The 17,358-nt window shown below is 33.5% G+C and overlaps 4 protein-coding genes across 10 annotated transcripts; 2 read left to right on the plus strand and 2 right to left on the minus strand.

Moving 5' to 3' along the window:
• Positions 1 to 15: 15 nt before the first annotated feature.
• LOC143349977 (uncharacterized) lies at positions 16 to 3,382 on the minus strand. Of its 3 annotated transcripts, none has more exons than XM_076781680.1 (6): positions 2,653 to 3,382; positions 1,668 to 1,762; positions 1,367 to 1,512; positions 991 to 1,205; positions 656 to 919; positions 16 to 561 (listed from the first exon to the last, which is right to left on the minus strand). In XM_076781680.1, the coding sequence occupies exons 2-6, from the start codon at positions 1,726 to 1,728 to the stop codon at positions 303 to 305; spliced, it is 945 nt and encodes a 314-aa protein (XP_076637795.1). In that variant the 5' UTR covers positions 1,729 to 1,762; positions 2,653 to 3,382; the 3' UTR covers positions 16 to 302. The 3 variants fall into 3 exon arrangements, with proteins under 3 accessions (XP_076637795.1, XP_076637805.1, XP_076637813.1); XM_076781690.1 differs by having other exon boundaries at positions 1,367 to 1,591; XM_076781698.1 differs by lacking the exon at positions 2,653 to 3,382 and having other exon boundaries at positions 1,367 to 1,607; positions 1,668 to 1,768.
• LOC143349994 (microtubule nucleation factor SSNA1) lies at positions 1,793 to 4,487 on the plus strand. 4 transcript variants are annotated; one of them, XM_076781742.1, is made up of 4 exons: positions 1,793 to 2,142; positions 2,978 to 3,103; positions 4,037 to 4,236; positions 4,349 to 4,487. In XM_076781742.1, exons 3-4 carry the CDS (start codon positions 4,048 to 4,050, stop codon positions 4,454 to 4,456), a joined length of 297 nt encoding a protein of 98 aa, XP_076637857.1. In that variant the 5' UTR covers positions 1,793 to 2,142; positions 2,978 to 3,103; positions 4,037 to 4,047; the 3' UTR covers positions 4,457 to 4,487. The 4 variants fall into 4 exon arrangements, with proteins under 4 accessions (XP_076637857.1, XP_076637849.1, XP_076637866.1 ...); XM_076781734.1 differs by lacking the exon at positions 1,793 to 2,142 and adding an exon at positions 2,199 to 2,698; XM_076781751.1 differs by lacking the exons at positions 1,793 to 2,142; positions 2,978 to 3,103 and adding an exon at positions 2,199 to 2,698.
• Positions 4,476 to 7,151, minus strand: Brn (beta-1,3-galactosyltransferase brn). 2 transcript variants are annotated; one of them, XM_076781665.1, is made up of 2 exons: positions 7,077 to 7,151; positions 4,476 to 6,653 (listed from the first exon to the last, which is right to left on the minus strand). In XM_076781665.1, exon 2 carries the CDS (start codon positions 6,599 to 6,601, stop codon positions 5,210 to 5,212), a length of 1,392 nt encoding a protein of 463 aa, XP_076637780.1. In that variant the 5' UTR covers positions 6,602 to 6,653; positions 7,077 to 7,151; the 3' UTR covers positions 4,476 to 5,209. The 2 variants fall into 2 exon arrangements, with proteins under 2 accessions (XP_076637780.1, XP_076637771.1); XM_076781656.1 differs by having other exon boundaries at positions 6,723 to 7,130.
• A 473-nt stretch (positions 7,152 to 7,624) lies between these two features.
• Positions 7,625 to 14,261, plus strand: Cdc27 (cell division cycle protein 27). The gene is made up of 11 exons (XM_076782766.1): positions 7,625 to 7,798; positions 8,327 to 8,402; positions 8,500 to 8,647; positions 8,716 to 9,099; positions 9,279 to 9,603; positions 9,686 to 9,874; positions 9,977 to 10,630; positions 10,768 to 10,895; positions 10,962 to 11,283; positions 11,362 to 11,509; positions 11,667 to 14,261. Exons 1-11 carry the CDS (start codon positions 7,775 to 7,777, stop codon positions 11,792 to 11,794), a joined length of 2,526 nt encoding a protein of 841 aa, XP_076638881.1. The 5' UTR covers positions 7,625 to 7,774; the 3' UTR covers positions 11,795 to 14,261.
• Positions 14,262 to 17,358: the final 3,097 nt, after the last annotated feature.

Genomic DNA, 17,358 nt, shown 5'->3' on the forward strand with positions numbered 1-17,358 from the left:
TTTGTTAATCATTCCATTTATTACATAGAATATGTACATCTAAAAAATTGGTAATTTACATTAGATATTTTATTGATTTTAAACGTATCTGTATAAAATAAATAACTTAGCATTTTATACAAAATGTAATTTTACATGTTATGTTGTCAGTGAAATAATATGTTAGTAGCATTGATACACATGAAACATAACTTTTTTTGTTCCAGAGTATCTTAATTCATTATACAATTTTGACAATTGCATGTATAATATAAACATATTGAATACGTTCATATTTTACATAAAATACATATTATTTATTGTCAATATCTTTGACGATCATAATATTTATTTGAATATTTGCTTAAACGATCGCTGTATCCATCATCTTGATACTTATCTTCTGCCTTGTAATACACTTCAGGCGCTGAGCCTACATGTCCTTGCCAATATCTAGTCCAATAAAGGTCTTCTGGATTAATGTCATGCGGGTGCTTTGCATTTCTAAATACATGTACACAATATATGAGACTTCCTATCAAAGTTAAAAATCCAAATACAAGAAACACTATTCCCAAAATCCTAAAAAAAAAATAACAATTTGCTTGATATAAAACTCTATAATTCTCAGCCTTTAAGCTAGGAGTTGAGTTAATTTTATTAATTATATGCTTACCAAACTATTAACGGTTGAAAGAATTGAATTACTATAACAAAACCTAATGTAACAAGAATTAAACCAAGATTGAGAAGTAACATAAGGCAGCAAACTCCCTTGGTATTTGGACAAAAAGGATTAGGTGTTGACATAGTTTCTATAATAATACCATCCTTCTTGGATGTGTGCGATTTTACTGATTTTGCAGAACCATAACTGCAATGACTAGGTGCCCGATGACCCAATCTCGAACTTGGAGTTAGACTGTGATGCGATGCGTGACTATCGATTAGATAATAATGTTTATAATATAATGTTGCATAAATAATAGTAGGATTTATTATATTTAAAACCTTATGTCTGAAGTTGCTCTATATGCAGCACTTGTAACATATATATCTGATCCATTGTCACATATGCTGCCATGCGAAGCACTCTTATTAAGGGGATGAAGACTGTGTCTGGAAGACCCTGATAACACAGAAACACGACTGTTAGGTGTGCTTCGCGATCGTCTTCCTTCCTCTTTTTCATATCTCTCTGGACGGTCCTTTTTCATTGCTTTTACCTATACATCACATGGACAAGGTATTTTATTTTAAATGATCAAAGTAGAACAATCGAAACAAAGTAGATGATTCCATTAAAAAGACAAAGGTAATCTTGAAATCTAAGAAGTGTGAGATATAATTCCATTAAAATGGAACATCCTGTATAATTGCAAATTACCATTGTAGTATGGTCAGCAGATACAATATATTCAGATACTGTACGATCCGATGGAGCATGATGACTCTCATCTCCATCTGTTAAATAGTCTCGATTGGTACCAGTATGGTATCCCACATATCTTGAAGTATGAGTCATTTTAATACCTATGTTGGGACATTTTTTTTGCAAAAATTACAAAGATGATGATTAATTTATACTATGTACTATTGACATATATTTGAGCTAAAAAGAAAATTAACTAAAAAATAAAAAAATATGTAATAGTATAATTTTTAAATACTTAAATAATAGAGCTTACTTAATAAATATTGAATGATATAAAAGAATATTACTATATCACAGATTTCAACCAATGACATTGATCTCACATACGAATATTATTTATTACATTGCCTGTAAGAAAATTATTATTTAATAAAAATAAGTACATATTTTTCTAGTAATATAATGTTATTATAAATATTGGTATTGATATACAATATTATGAAACATGAGTACATCAAGTATAAATTAAGCATTGTCTATTTAACTAGCTAAAATTGTAAATTGGATTTGTTAAATTGATATGTGGGCAACAAAGTAAGAATAACATCCTTTGCATATGAATTATAAAACATGTAATTATCATAGAATCTTTCGATTATATGGCGTGTGTCGTCATGCACTTGCGCCGGTAAAGAAATCCTAATTTAGTATCATGATGTCATTTGACAAGGTCGTGTGCATCTTCAATCGGTAACAGAATAATTCTGAATGTAGTTGTCACCTTCGGTGTATGCAAAGTTTATTTTCTTATTTAAAATGTTTACATTTTTCGTATATCTTTAACAGTTGACATTAAGAGACTATAACTATATACGGAACAAAAATTTCGTTTGCATATAGATAAATTAATTTAATTGGCAATGTAGAAACCACTGCAATGAAAATCATACGTCTAAATATTTTGTTTCATTTTTGTTGGTTCGAGTACTTTCAATTTTAGTACCTCCCATTTCTATAGTTTATTGTACAATAAAAATACAAAGTCTGTGCATGCATGTATAGAAACTCGAAAGGATAAAATTTTACCTGCGCAAGCGCCATAAGTCGTGTCAACTTAGGAACAAACGCAGATTGTTTTTCAATTCATGTCGACTTTCGTTGATTATTTAGATATATAATCGGAATAAAATTTGAATTCAACTAATGAAGCTGCACGAGGGAACAAGATAGGAATACCAATATGATCTCAGATTTCAACAAATGAAATAGATAATAAGATTATCTTAAAATCGTCATACCTGAAATATCCATGTTGAAGACGTTTATCGAAAATAAATTTGATCAGTAAGTTGTCGATCAAGATTTCGTATGGATGCTTCTTAAGTGGTTATGAGTTGTTTATATATAAAATGTCCTTTCCCCGTCAAAGTGTGTTGGTTAAGCATATAATGATATTGAAACATATCGTACATTTGATTTTTCACGTATTAGTATTAACGGTACTTGATACATTGCATATTTTAACAGAACACTGTACATCTACATTTTAAAAGATACACACAAAATCATTTTGAGCACTGTTTAGATGGTACTGATTTATTTACGATCGATCAATCAATGTAGGTAGAGCACGACTGTACAGGTTTCTGTGGCTTTCACGCTTTCTGCAAGAGTGAAGATTCCGAGCGAAAGGTGCATTTATTGTAGCTTGCTGGACGAAAGCACATCACGAAGCCTTTAATAGGCAAGGTGAAGAGCTGCATAGTTTTTCTTGAGTGCAATATTTTGTTATTAGACAAAATTTATCTGTATAACTTTAATCAATTAATTTATAGCGGTAGATTCGTATTAAAATCTCTTCATTGCAAAAATTGGTTATTTAAAATATTGTAATTAACGGCATCATTATTTTATCAATTCATTCATTCGTATAAATTACTAAATATTTAGACATTGATATGTACTGTAATATTACAACATTTGCAATAGTATATATTTAATAAATTGTAGTTTTTGTTATGGTATTTACGTGGTTCAGTACAAAATTTAACTAACACTATTTATAAAATGTTGCATAAATACTTTTTTTATATAAATGAACATTTTTGTTTGAAACGTTTATTCGAAAGCATTTTTTGTGTAATAAATATGTACATTATATAAAATTCTAAAATCTAATATTTTATAAAAATATTCTGTATATTTCTACACGTGTACTAAATTTACTTTCCTGTTACTATAAATAAATTATAATTATGATTTTTAAATTATAATCGAAAATTTTATATTGACAATTGCGCATGCGTTGAAAGCGACTTCTCCTAAACTTCGCGGTAAAACTGAAACGTTTGTTTGATTAGTTGTTTCAAGGAAATTGTCAGTAAATTTTTTTTATCGAACACAATACTATTTTTTTTTTATACAAACATATTGTGATTATTTTGTGCATGGAGGGCTTGAAATGTCTCAGCACGGTGCTGCTTTACAAGCATATAATCAAGAACTTGTGAAGTGTAAATAAATATAACCTACAATTTATAGTTATTTATTTATCATTTATATGAGTGAAAAATTTTGTATAGTTTACGTGCAATTACATAGTGTATTGTTGTAGTCACAGAATTTTAGGTTCTAAATTAATGCATTTTTAATACTATTTTACTATTTTTTACTATTTTTTAGGTTTAGAAGAAATGAAATCGAGGCGTACAGAATTGCAAGCTCAAATTGAGTCACAGGAGGAAGAAAAAAATAATTTGCAAAGAGAAATAGAAAAATTGTCTTATAAATTAACACGATTAAATGATAGTTTAACTAAAAGGATAGCTGTTAGAAATGAATATGACAGAACCATTGCTGATACAGAAACAGCATATATAAAGGTGCATTTGTTTGTAATTAATATTTCTTTCAAATTGATTTTAAACTTTAATTTAAACAGACCTAAAAATAATTTTATCATTATATTATAAAAATACAAATTTTATATTACAGATTTTAGAGAGTTCACAACTTTTATTAAATATGATTAAAAGAGAAGCTACGAATTTAGATCAAACATTAGTTAAAGCAAACATGGAGAAACAACAATATAGACTATAAATACACAATGAAAAGTATATGGAATTAAAAAATATATTTATTGAAGTCTTAAATATAAATATCATAGAGATTAGGCTGTTAACAGCAGTTCGATAAGTACAAAATTGTAAATATTTTGTTAAACTTACATATTCTTTTCTAAAATTCCTATCATATTTACATATCAATATATTTTCCGATTTTTTATTAATCAGCTTTCGTATATCATACTTATATTTTTATTGATATAATAGAATGATTTTAACTAAAGCAATAACTTTCTACTTTTTAACGAATTTTATAAATAAATAATACCTATGCCGTATGTTGAATATTACATTAAATATTGATATTTACTATTTGTATTAATTATAATAACTCGTCCTAATATTAGTGTTTAATTTTTTATGTACATGAAAGTATTACTTATAAACTATCATAATGTCTTGTTATGTACATAAAGACTGATTAATATATTTGTCTGTTTTAAATATTAAGCTGTTTTTGAATGTATTTTACAATAAATTAATTGTATATAAAGAATATTAGAAATACTTTTATATTCTTTTTTATTAACTAGCATTCTACTAATTTATTTCTTGAGATCATTAATAATTTAAAAATAACTTACATTTAATCAAGAGCATTTGTCACAATAACTAAATATATTAAAGGTTTAATTTGATAATATAAATGATATGAATGTAAATATTTTTCTTGTATACTCTTGTTTTAAATTTTCACTCATATTGGAGTAATGGTTTTAGATAATACTTAAGCATTTCCAAGTGCTTTTTGTTCATTCCAAACATTCAGTAACTCATTTGGGTTTCCATATCCATGAGAAGTTATTACGTATTTATAATTAAACTTTGTGTAATCTTTCTTGTAAAAATGAAATTCTTCGCAATGAAAAGGCTCAATATCCGCTTTCTTTGCAACTAAGCCCAAAAAAATATCATCAAATCTAAAATGTTTTGTATACATACTAGTATAATACATTTCTAACAGGGCTTCTTTAGATAATATGTATGCACCGGTTGTAATGTACGGTGGCCATAAATGATATGGATACTCGCTAAGAGAAACATACCACTTAGAAGATTTATGACGATGAGGTGAAGACACAAATACAAACCCTGCAAATAATCTAACATCTTCTGGAAGTTCAAAATCGAAAATTTGTTTTTTCCTTCTCTCCAACTTAGTTTCATTTCTTACAATTTCTGCCTGGTCAAAGATCTTTTGCATCAAAGTATTTGTATTAATTACAGTAACTGAATTTAAAGTTTCATTATTAAAATCCTGTGTTAATTTATGATTAATTTCATTGGTAGTAAGAGTGTCTTTTAAGCTTTCATGAACAAGTGAATCATCTTTATTGGAAGTAATGCTATTTGTCTGTGTAATTGAATTGTTAATACCCAATTCTTCTGTTTTATCAGAATCTTTAATCTCTCTTTTATGAGCTCCAATCTTTTTGGGTTCTTTCAGATAATCTGGATAATTAGCTGGATTTCTTATGAATCTCAGAACGTTTCTTACCGAAACATACATATCATCGTCAACAAACATATAAAACTTTGAATTTTGGCAATATTTTACTAACCATTTAAAACTTATCATAGTTTTAATAGTATTATTGTAATACATATCTCTGAAATCTGCTTGTACAATATCTTTATATTTTGCAGCTTCCATTTCTAATTTTGCTTGAAGTTCATTATCCTCTTCATGTACACCAACGACAAAAATTGTTCTTGAAGGTACATCAAAGAATCTTTTCTCAAAACCCCATGTGTTTCTAATTGCCATTCTTCTTTCAAAATGTTCTAATGCAGATTTCACTATATACACAACACGAAAACTGCTATATGCAGCATCTTCGCATTTTTGTCTAATATCAATTTTGTATGTATAATTGTACTCATTTATAGGGCCAACATCAGGTTTTTCATTATGTCGTAATGCATTAACAAATTCATGTACGTCACCTTCATAAGGATAAACAAACTTTGAATCATATGTGATCTCAAGGAAGTGTGTGAATGCCCCAAAAAAATCAAGGATCATGATAAGGCCAATGCAAATGCAAACATATTTCAACTTGATTTTTGAGGCAAGTCGAAAGCTTGTTTGAAAACAAGGACGCAATAAACAATACATCCTTATATAGTAAAATATTACATAATTTTTGTCTTTTTAATATTCATCAAATCTGTAAAATAGTACATATTTATATTATACTGAAATATGTATTTTAAAAATCACATAAATAAATACTTACACAATTATCATGTATATAATTTATATGTAAAGATGTTTAAATATAGTTTTACTCATACTAACATTTTAACCACATTAATGTTTCTTTTTTAAAACGTTTCCAAATTGTATTCACAATACGTTTTATTAATTATATTGTTACAGATTACGATATTATCTGTTCTTTGTTATTTCAACGGCTAATATTATTTGTATCAGTAATTAATTGACGTATATGTATGCATGAATATGCATATACGTATATACGTAAAAAATTGAATCCATTAATTTATTTATGTATTAAAATTTATTAAATGTTTAATGATGTATAGAAAATTTTAACATCGCGTTTGAAAATTTTAGGTTTGATACTTACTTGATTTTACATTTTTTCGTCTATGGAATGGAAAGAAGTTTACTCAATGTTTGCATTTTCGTGTTACCAACCAAACGCAGCAAAATTATTTGTTTGCATTTTCAAAACTTATCTTAATGCTTATAGTATTTAATGTTAATAGAAAGCATATACATGAGAACGTAACAGTTATCGCTGTTAATTCAGCATGTTCGTACAATTATAAACAATTATTTCAATACAAATGTCGCGAAAATCTTTTTCAATTTTAATATTTTTCTTTATAAAAACTTAAAATAATGTTACAATAAACACAATATAGGCTATTATGAAAATTTAATTTTCATATGTTTTGCGCATTTAAACATTTTAAATAAAGTTTTCTAAATAGATGATCCGTCGGTAGCTAAATTACCATTATTTGATTTGTTGCAAATGTGCGATTATTCTGGATTGATATTCGATCTCTGAATATAGCTCTGGTTGCTATAATGCTTATGCGCACATATGTATATGTTAATCTCTTTCAGAAATGACGTTTCTGCGATGTTGGCAAGCCTTTGTTCTGAAGTCGGTTGTTCACTTCAAAAGAATCGGAGCAAAGATGGACTCCTAAGAAATTTTTATACACAGCAGTCATTCGACTTTGGATTTTCTTCGTTAAATTTCCTTGAAACGTTTGAGATTATTCTTATATGACCGAGTCTGCCGTGTGAACGATGATTGTACAGGAGCCAGTGCAGGTAAAATCATTAGAATTTAGAAGGAGGCTGCCAGTGACGTGCGATTTTCTATCGGGGCGCATCCACACTTATTGATACTGACATCAGTAATTGAAACCGTTTTCGTATATATTTACTTCTTAATGGGAAATTGATTTCGGGTTATGCTAAGTATCTCGCGATGCTTTATTTGTTTTGTAATATTACACTTTTTATGAAGTTATCAAATTTTTATCCAATATTCATCTAAATGCATTTTTCCGTGAGGGTGTACTTGTTTAGGGTTGTTTGCTTTTGCGAAATGGACGTAAATGGGAGGGGATACGACTATAAATAAGTAGAAGCATTTACAACGTTTACGCGTTTTTTCTCATATTTTATATATAAATTTGTAAATTGCCATGATTTTAAATGTGTTATTGTATAGACTCATAATTATACAGATAACTTGTACGTATCATTTGCTTGGCGGAGGCATAATAATTAAACACTTTATTATTACATATTTATACATGTTCTGTTGATATATCATGATATGTATAATTACAGGCAGCCATATGGCATTGTTTAAATCATTATGCTTACCCAGATGCAATATTTTTAGCAGAAAGGTTGTGCGCAGAAGGCAAGTTTTTGATTTTCTTTAATATAGTATTTTAAATAATTAATTTATATTTATATCGTCTAATTAGAATATTATGTTAACAATCAATATTTTATAGTTGACACTGAAGAAACTTTGTTCCTCTTGGCGACATGTTATTATCGTTCAGGCAGAGTTAGACAAGCTTATGCGTTACTCTCTAAAAAATCCCCAAACTCTGCACAATGCAGATTTCTTTTGGCTAAATGTTGTTACGATTTAGAAAAGTAAGTGTGAAGTTACATTATTTCAATACTTTGGTATTACTGTATATTCTAATATTAAAATTTGTTAGATATGCAGAGGCAGAAGCGGCGATAATAGGAGGGTACTACAAGCAGTTGAAAAATTTAGAAGAAATCATAACTCAGTTTGGTGAACATGCATGCTTCTCGCTTCAGGTTATAGCTAAGATTTATTATAAAATGATGCGCACTGCGAAAGGAAACGATGCGCATAAACTGGCATTGAAATTGAATCCGTTTCTTTGGCATTCGTTTGAAGAATTGTGTAATGTTGGCGAAGTGGTAGATCCTGCAAAAGTTTTTCAATTAGATAAATTAGATAATTTTGCAATGTGCCATGGTAGTATATCTACTCCCATATATGCCACTGAGTCTGATCTCATTGTACCTACTAATAATTCGAACGGTACACCTACTACAAATGGCAACAATGTGTATGTACATATTTATTACGGCAGTGTATATACGAGCCATTTGTTACGCAAGTAGCCTAAGTTCATCAATATTCTGTACTAACAGAAACTTCATTAAAAAAATAAATGAACTTATACCACTTTGGTAACGAATGGCTTACACGATTATATCATGTTATTATATTATTTGTATCTTGTAGCACTCCTGTGCAAATAACATCAGCATCGACTATAATGAATGGTATAGGACCCGGTATACGGTTATATTCTTCTGTAGACGAGAGTCCCCAAAATCTACCTACACATTATAGTAATTGTTCTTCGATATCGCCAAGAGCTAAACTGCCTCGGTACCGTAGTATGTTCAATAACACTATGAGTCCTCTTACACCAACTTTCGGTATCTTACCATTGGAAAGCAATACACCTGAACCAACAGTTCTACCTTCGCATACTACTCTTATAGAAGCTAACGATCAGAAAAGTTTAGTAAAACGTGTCACTAGTTTAAGGGCCCATGTGGGGGTAAGTATCGATCATTAAATTCTTAAATACGTAACTCGTAAATGCACTGTGCAATGCATAATGTAAATGTTTTGGTGCATAGCAATTAATGTCAAGGAAAGAAACACCTTTACAACAAGGAAAACCAGTATTTTCACAATCGGGAAACACAAGTAACAGCGCCAATATTGTAACGGTAACGCCTACTACTCCATCGCCTGCAGCACCAACGCTACAAGGTACTAACGTCAGGCGTTCGTCAAGACTCTTCAGTCACAGCTACTCAGTGAAGGTAGTTATTTCTTCTTCTATTTTACCTTCTTCATTCTCGAATGTATCTAAATATTATTTGCATAGTATTTAGAAATGCAATTGATATATATTATTTTATTAGGAAAATAATAAATCTCCTAATAGAAATAAATTTGCGACGCCTAAATCTCCATCTCGAAAGACAAAGGCCAGACTTTCAAAAACCAATTTAAACAAAGCTAGTTTTAATGAGCTAAACGAGAGAAACCGAAACGAGAAGGAGAAAACGGAAACCATTACATCAGAAAAGGCTGTAGCTAATGTAAACGCATTGAACAATCAAAGTAGCAACAACTTTTGTGCAGTTACACTCCAAAAACAATGTGCCGAGGGATTAATGTCGCTGCTACGCGAATTAGGATTGGCATATCAACATTTAAGTCAATTTAATTGTACTCAAGCGGTTGAATTGTTAAGTGCTCTCCCAGCACAACATTACAATACGGGATGGGTGTTGTCCATGTTAGCCCGCGCGCATTTTGAAATGATAGATTATAAAAAAGCTGCCAGTTACTTTGCGGAAGTGAGACAATTGGAACCCCAAAGGACTGAACTCATAGAAATTTATAGTACGGTTTTGTGGCATTTGCATGCCGAAGTGCAGCTCTCCACTCTCGCGCAAGAACTTGTCTCCGAAGATCGCAATTCACCAGCTGCTTGGTGCGCTACCGGAAACTTATTTTCCGCGCAAACAGAACATGAAACGGCAATTAAATTCTTTCAAAGAGCTATCCAGGTATATTGTTTATTTAAATGCTTTAATATTTATGGAAACGTCATCCTTGGCTATCAATCCTAATTTTCACTGTATTAAAAAAAGTATATATTCTAAATACAACTAAATTAAAAGTCGTGCGTTTGAAAAATTTATAGGTAGATCCCAATTTTCCATATGCCTATACGCTTCTTGGTCATGAATATGTTATGACAGAAGAATTGGATAAGGCCATCACTGCATTTCGTAACGCCATCAGGCTTGATTCTAGACATTATAATGCATGGTAAGCTTGTTAAAATAATTGTAAAAAATGAATTAGTATAAACAACCAATCATTTTCCTCGTGCAGGTTTGGGTTAGGAACAATATTCTCCAAACAGGAGCAATATAGTCTAGCGGAGTTGCATTTTAAACGTGCGTTACAAATTAATCCGCAGAATTCTGCGATAATGTGCCACATCGGTGTTGTACAACATGCACTGAAGAAAACTGACCAAGCTTTAAAGACTTTTAATACTGCGATCGCGAACGACCCCGACAATACACTATGCAAATTTCATCGTGCTAGTATTAATTTCTCAATTGGTCGGCACGCAGAAGCGCTGAGGGAATTCGAGGAGTTGAAAAATATCGTACCCAAAGAGTCTCTAGTCTATTATTCGATAGGAAAAGTAAAAATCATTATCATTTACTTACATCGCATTATATGGTTACTTTTTTTTTCTTACGTTCGTTCTTTTCTCGTTTAGGTGCATAAAAAGTTGGGTAATACGCATCTCGCGTTAATGTACTTTAGTTGGGCCACAGACCTAGATCCAAAAGGTGTCAACAGTCAAATTAAAGAAGCTATATTGAGTCCAGGCCAAGGAGATGAAGAATCTCCAGCAACTCAGTCAGGTAATTAATCTCACATTCGCCTTTTTATATAATTCAACGTGGTTTTAGAAGACGACGAAATATTTCTTGAGACTTCCCAATCCTCATTTTTCCACCTCTGTCTCCAAGTATTTGTTAACCGGAAGGTGTTTTGTTCTTTTCTGTTTCACGCGTACAGATGAACCGCAGGCGCAGTATAACTCCATGGAGCAAGAAATTGAAAGCAACAGAGATGGAAGTGCCGCGGGGCTGGCTGCAAATGTTTCTGTTGAAGCTCATGCCGACGACAGTGACGATAGTTTATGAAGATAACCTGTTGTGTGCAAGATTGCTATGGAATGAAGCATCATTGCCCGTTACTATTTATCTTTTTCATTGGTCGGATCGATCAATTTCTTGAAACCAACTTAGCTCATTCTGAATTCATACTTTCGCGCGCACTCGTCAACTTCATCTAAGCAGTGCTTTGTTATTAGACATTTAATATTTATAACGTCCCCCTTAGTCCCGTAGTATCGCGTCCTTTGGGTAACAAACACTGTCTTTCCACTTTCTGAATCGTACATTTATTTTCTTTTTTTCTATCAGTCCCGGAAATGAATACGTTACGAATAATCGATATATCCTCCGCAAAAGGGAGAAATTCCACAATATCATCCATTTTATCGATTTGTACATTACGCGTTTCTCTGTATATTTTTTACGATTACTCGTCTTATTTTTATATATATATATATGTATACGTTCGAGCGTTTGATCACTTTCGTTAAGGATTTACGGTTGAGTACAGACTGTATTGCGTTTGTAGGATGGGCGAGTGTAAACGTAAGCATGCCGTAAGTAGATAGGGAATATAATTAATTAACTGAGTAAATAAGTACGAGGAAGTGTAAATGTAAATTATTATTACTGTATTATCAATATTATTATTACCATTAGTGCTATTAGTACTATTATCCATATAATTACTATTGTTGATTCAGTAATCGCGGGAATATTTTTTGGCCATGTCAATGGCCATTGGACGATCGTGCAATTCTCGTCGTGAAACAGTGTCATCAAATCTTGATCGAACTTCTTAGAAACCTGTACGCTGTTCGCGGTTGTTGTTGACTAGACGATTCGATGACCGCAGGGCGAGTCAAATCTGTTCGTATTTGCGATTGTTTATTTATCGGGCGTCTCGAAAGTCTATTACACGTATTTATTGATAATATAGAGTTCTAAATAAAATACATTCTATAATTACGATTTCGTTTTGGCGTGCCTTAAATATCCAACTTCCGTCTAATGTTGTGCGATCTTTACTATTGTCTGAATTTAATCGTTTATGTGTGGTTATTATTGTGTTGATCCTGATTTCCATTTCGATGTTCGTGAGAATCTTCGCTCGAGATTGTGAACTAAACGATACAATAAATTTCTGTTTTAGACTTTCCGGAGAGCCCACGAACTATCGGATTATTTAATTGTATGCAGCAGAATCTCTTTATCGCGACGCGCGACACGCCCGCCAACAGTCTGGCGATTCGCGTTCGCTGAAGCGTACGCGTCTAACCGCACCGGAACGACGCGTTAATCGTCTTTCGACAGATTAAAATGTAAAGGTGTATACTTGGAATGACGAAGTGATTTACTCGAACGCTACACGAACCATTTGCTCGAGAAAAGAAGTCGTAGCATTTTATATTGTATACATTCGAAGGGAAGAGAGTCGTAACGAGACAAATAGACGAATTGCCGACTAAGACGTGTATATATATAATATATAAGTATACATTTATGTGATACGGTATCTCGTCCCCCTTATTCTCTTAATCAAAGCGTATCCCAATTTTTCAAGCTTCGCAGATCTATCTGTCGGCAACCGTTTATACACGGTGTCCTGCAATACGTAATGGTTGAAATAACGTCTAAACCAGACTTGGGAAAAATTTTATTCTAACAATTGATAAACAATAAAACAAACGTATGGCAATTCATTCGATCCGAAAGTTCAGTTTTCAATTTTTATCTGTTGCGAAGAATCTTCCGTATATTTTATTTAAACTAGTTTTGGGAATTAATTCGCCGAGAGCATGTTGGCGTGACAACAGATGGAAAACTGTTTTAGAATCTGACGGATTAGAAATCATGTTTCTGTTTTCATTTTTTGAAGTTTATCCGAAAGTCTGTTTTTTCAGTTCTGTAATTTATAACACGATAATGTTCATGGCCACGGTAGGATTGAAGTGCTTTTTTGAGAGTCGGTGCGACCTTAAATATTTTTGTTACGTATCGTTGAATGTATTTTTTCTTTTATCTAATCTAAGTACAGCATCTCGTTAAAAGGAATCATGTTTATCTCAAAGTAAGCTTGAAAAATCAAAGATAAATATATCATTTATTTGTTTTTAAGTGAAAAATATGCTACCTCTGCTATTATTTCAGAAACTCGGTAGTTCGGACGTTGTTTCAAACGGATTGTATCTTGGGCCCCGTGCACACCACAGCCACTGAAGTTATTCGTGGTCACGAGCTACTAATTCGAGCACTGCACGTGCGTAAGGTGGAATGCGCAGAAAGATCGTTCGCCGTCCATTGCTATACAATGCGTTTTCATTGTTGGTGCGTGTATTATGAGTCAAGCGAGTAAATTTGAGCTCGATGCTTGATAAATGCACACGCGTCGAAATGCCAGATTCAGCACTCGGTGCTCTACTCACACATACCAGATCACGCGTACGTGAACTCGTAGAATTTCGGAAAGTCGACAAAGGCAAACTGACACATGCCCTCTTTCTCGATTATTCCGAAGCTGCCCGAAGTAATTTCGGACCGCCTCGTGGGAGTCGAGAGAGAAAGGCTCACATTTGCCTTCTCGCTCTTAACAACTGAAATCCGACCTCCCGTCTACGGCATACGATTCGGAATCATTACTGAATTCTGCAAATTACTCCTGGTTTCTATTTGCCTCTGATGACCTCTGATGACCAGTGGTGACAAAAGTACAGAACTCCCGACAACTTTTGACACATCGCTTATATTTCTAACAATCTATAACAATTACTACTGACTTCTGCTAACCTCTGTTGGTCTTTGCTGATCTCTGTCAGCGTGTGCTTGTCTCTGCTGAACTTTCCTGGCCTCTGCCGAACGCTACTGACCACTGCAGGTATTTCTGATAATGTATAACGATTAATACTTACTACTGCATGCCCCTACAAGTCTCTGCTTGCCTTTGCAGGTTTCTGCTTGCCTGTGCATGCCTTTGCTGGCCTCTGCTAAACACTGCTGACCACCCCTGATGTTTCTGACATCGTATAACAATTACTACATGCTACTGTTCGCCCCTGCTGACCGCTGCTGACCGCTGCTGACCACTGCTGACCACCGTTTATATTTCTGGCAGTGTACAACGATTACTACTGGCTACTGTCAGCCTCTGCTGACCTCTACCAACACCTCCCGACGTCAGCTGACCATCGCTGACCAACGCTGATCAACGCTGACCAACGCTGACCAACGCTGACCAACGCTGACCATCGCTGACCACTGCTGACCGTTGCTGACAAATTGTGACACGATGTAATATAATATAATATGTTTATTTGTCTTAAAGTGTTGTATAATGTAAATCTATGGCAATAAATGATATAATTTCAAAGAATTCTATGTGTTCTCATCATTTTTACCCTTCTTTTCCTATCGAAATCATTCCCTTAGTTATAAGACACTCCGAATCTTTTAAAATTTTTTAAGTTCCCCGGAAAGATTTCAAATTTCCCGCCGCCAGGAATTTTTGCGAATTCCTGGAAATGACGTCATTACGTAATATTACGTAATATTACGTAACATTACATAATTTTTGCCGAAAAATTCCGGCCGGAGAAATTTTGAAGAGCTATTACGTAATATTACGTAATATTACATAATGTTACGTAATATTACGTAATTTTTGCCGAAAAATTCCGGTCGCGAGAAATTTTTAAGAGTTATTACGTAATGTTACGTAATATTACGTAATATTACGTAACGGCTTTTTAAAATTTTTGCAGAAAAATTCAGGCCGGAATTTTTGCCGCTGCCTGAAATTTCTTGGAAATTTCAGGGATTCCGAGAAGTTTCAGGGACGCCGGTAAGTTTTAGGGATCCGAGAATTTTCAGGAATTCTTAGAAATGACGTCATTTCAATTTGGAGAGGGAAAGAGGGGTAAAAAATGATGAGAATACATAGAATTCTTTGAAATTATATCATTTATTGCCATAGATTTACATTATACAAAACTTTAATACATATAAATATATTATATTATATTACATCATGTCACAAGTTGTCAGCAACGGTCAGCAGTGGTCAGCGATGGTTAGCTGACGTCGGGAGATGTTGGCAGAGGCCAGCTTAGGTTGGGAGATGCTGGCAGAGGTCAGCAGAGGCTGGCAGTAGCCAGTAGTAATCGTTGTACGTTGCCACAAATATAAGCGGTGGTTAGCAGTGATCAGCAGCGGTCAGCAGAGGCCAACGGAGGCCAGCAGAGGCATGCAGAGGCAAGTTGTAATCGTTATACATTGTCAGAAGTAACAGGAGTGGTCAGTAGCGGTCAGCAGAGTCCAGCGGAGGCAGGCAGAAGTCAGTAGTAATCGTTATACGTTGTCAGAAATATAAGCGGTGGTCAGCAGGGGTCAGCCGAGGCTGGGAGAGGCTAACAGTAGCCAGTCGTAATCGTTATACATTGTCAGAAATTCCAGGAATGGTCAGCGGCGGTCAGCAGAGGCCTGTGGAAACCTGTTGATAGGAGGTCGGATATTAGTTGTTCTAGAGCAAGAAGGGAAGTGTGAGCCTTTCTCTCTCGACTCCCACGAGACGGTCCGAACTTACTTTGGGCAGCTTCGGTGAATCGAGAAAGAGGGCATATGTCATTTTGTCTTTGTCGACCCTCCAAAGGGGTCAGTCACTGGCCCCTGATGAAAGAGCAGAGAAAAGCATATTAAGAGATCTGGAATACAACACCTAGAAACCACCTCACCGTATTCAAACATATCTGCAACAGCCCAACATTAAGGCGTTCTTTATCATTGATGCGTTTGTACTCCACCATGGACTATCATTATAATCTAGTCATAAGTAGTAAAATAAGTACAAATAACCTAAGACTGACTAGGCTAAGTAGGCTAATACTCAAGATATGTACATACATTCGTAAGTGTAATTATTAAAACAAAAAAATGTATAGTCAATGTTTCAACCAAAGGGACACATAAGCCTGAGAGAGGCTTAGCTGTCGTTAATAAAAGACAAGAAAAATATCTTTTGCATTGTGTTTATTGTATAGTTTAAGAGTTTATTATAAAATGATCTACGGACTCGGACACGTTCTTCTGATACTAAAGTTTGAATGAATCTTAAAAATTCTGTCGTTTCAATCCTGATACAAACTCCAGAGAATACGATGTTGCAAAAGGATCAACAGGAGGAAGAATTCTACAGATTAAGATTGAGTTTGTTTAATTTTCATTCCCCTGAATGCCAAACACAGATGACGTATACGAATAGATTTTAGGCAAGAACGTCAAGTCTCTCGTGGAATAGTTCATTCGCTTCGACGCTAGATGGCGCGCATTTTTTCGATGTCAAACCCTCTGGTGTTAAAACGTCCAAGTTTGTCGTGGAATATTTACCGACCTCGGGCCCCCTGGTACTAAAACATCCAATAGCCGCCATCTAGCGTTGAAGGTACCGAACTATTCCACGACAAACTTGGACGTTTTAGCACCAGGGGGCCTGAGGTCGGTAAATAAGCGCCATCTAGCGTTGAAGGTAACTAACTATTCCACGACAAACTTGGACGTTTTAGCACCAGGGGGCCTGAGGTCGGTAAATAAGCGCCATC

This window comes from Colletes latitarsis, chromosome 2, assembly GCF_051014445.1.
Source record: "Colletes latitarsis isolate SP2378_abdomen chromosome 2, iyColLati1, whole genome shotgun sequence".
NCBI lineage: Eukaryota > Metazoa > Arthropoda > Insecta > Hymenoptera > Colletidae > Colletes > Colletes latitarsis.

What these genes read in the sequence shown, in the direction of transcription:
- Brn (XM_076781665.1), bottom strand. Translation starts at nt 6,601, where the DNA reads ATGTATTGTTTATTGCGTCCTTGTTTTCAAACAAGCTTTCGACTTGCC.
- LOC143349977 (XM_076781680.1), bottom strand. Translation starts at nt 1,728, where the DNA reads ATGTCATTGGTTGAAATCTGTGATATAGTAATATTCTTTTATATCATT. An exon ending in TATCATTCAATATTTATTAA is followed by an intron (nt 1,513 to 1,667) that starts GTAAGCTCTATT and finishes GTCCCAACATAG; the next exon opens with GTATTAAAATGACTCATACT. An exon ending in TTTCAACCGTTAATAGTTTG is followed by an intron (nt 562 to 655) that starts GTAAGCATATAA and finishes TTTTTTTTTTAG; the next exon opens with GATTTTGGGAATAGTGTTTC.
- LOC143349994 (XM_076781725.1), top strand. Translation starts at nt 3,816, where the DNA reads ATGTCTCAGCACGGTGCTGCTTTACAAGCATATAATCAAGAACTTGTG. An exon ending in TAATCAAGAACTTGTGAAGT is followed by an intron (nt 3,868 to 4,036) that starts GTAAATAAATAT and finishes ACTATTTTTTAG; the next exon opens with GTTTAGAAGAAATGAAATCG. An exon ending in CAGAAACAGCATATATAAAG is followed by an intron (nt 4,237 to 4,348) that starts GTGCATTTGTTT and finishes TTTATATTACAG; the next exon opens with ATTTTAGAGAGTTCACAACT.
- Cdc27 (XM_076782766.1), top strand. Translation starts at nt 7,775, where the DNA reads ATGATTGTACAGGAGCCAGTGCAG. An exon ending in TTGTACAGGAGCCAGTGCAG is followed by an intron (nt 7,799 to 8,326) that starts GTAAAATCATTA and finishes GTATAATTACAG; the next exon opens with GCAGCCATATGGCATTGTTT. An exon ending in TCTAGACATTATAATGCATG is followed by an intron (nt 10,896 to 10,961) that starts GTAAGCTTGTTA and finishes TTCCTCGTGCAG; the next exon opens with GTTTGGGTTAGGAACAATAT.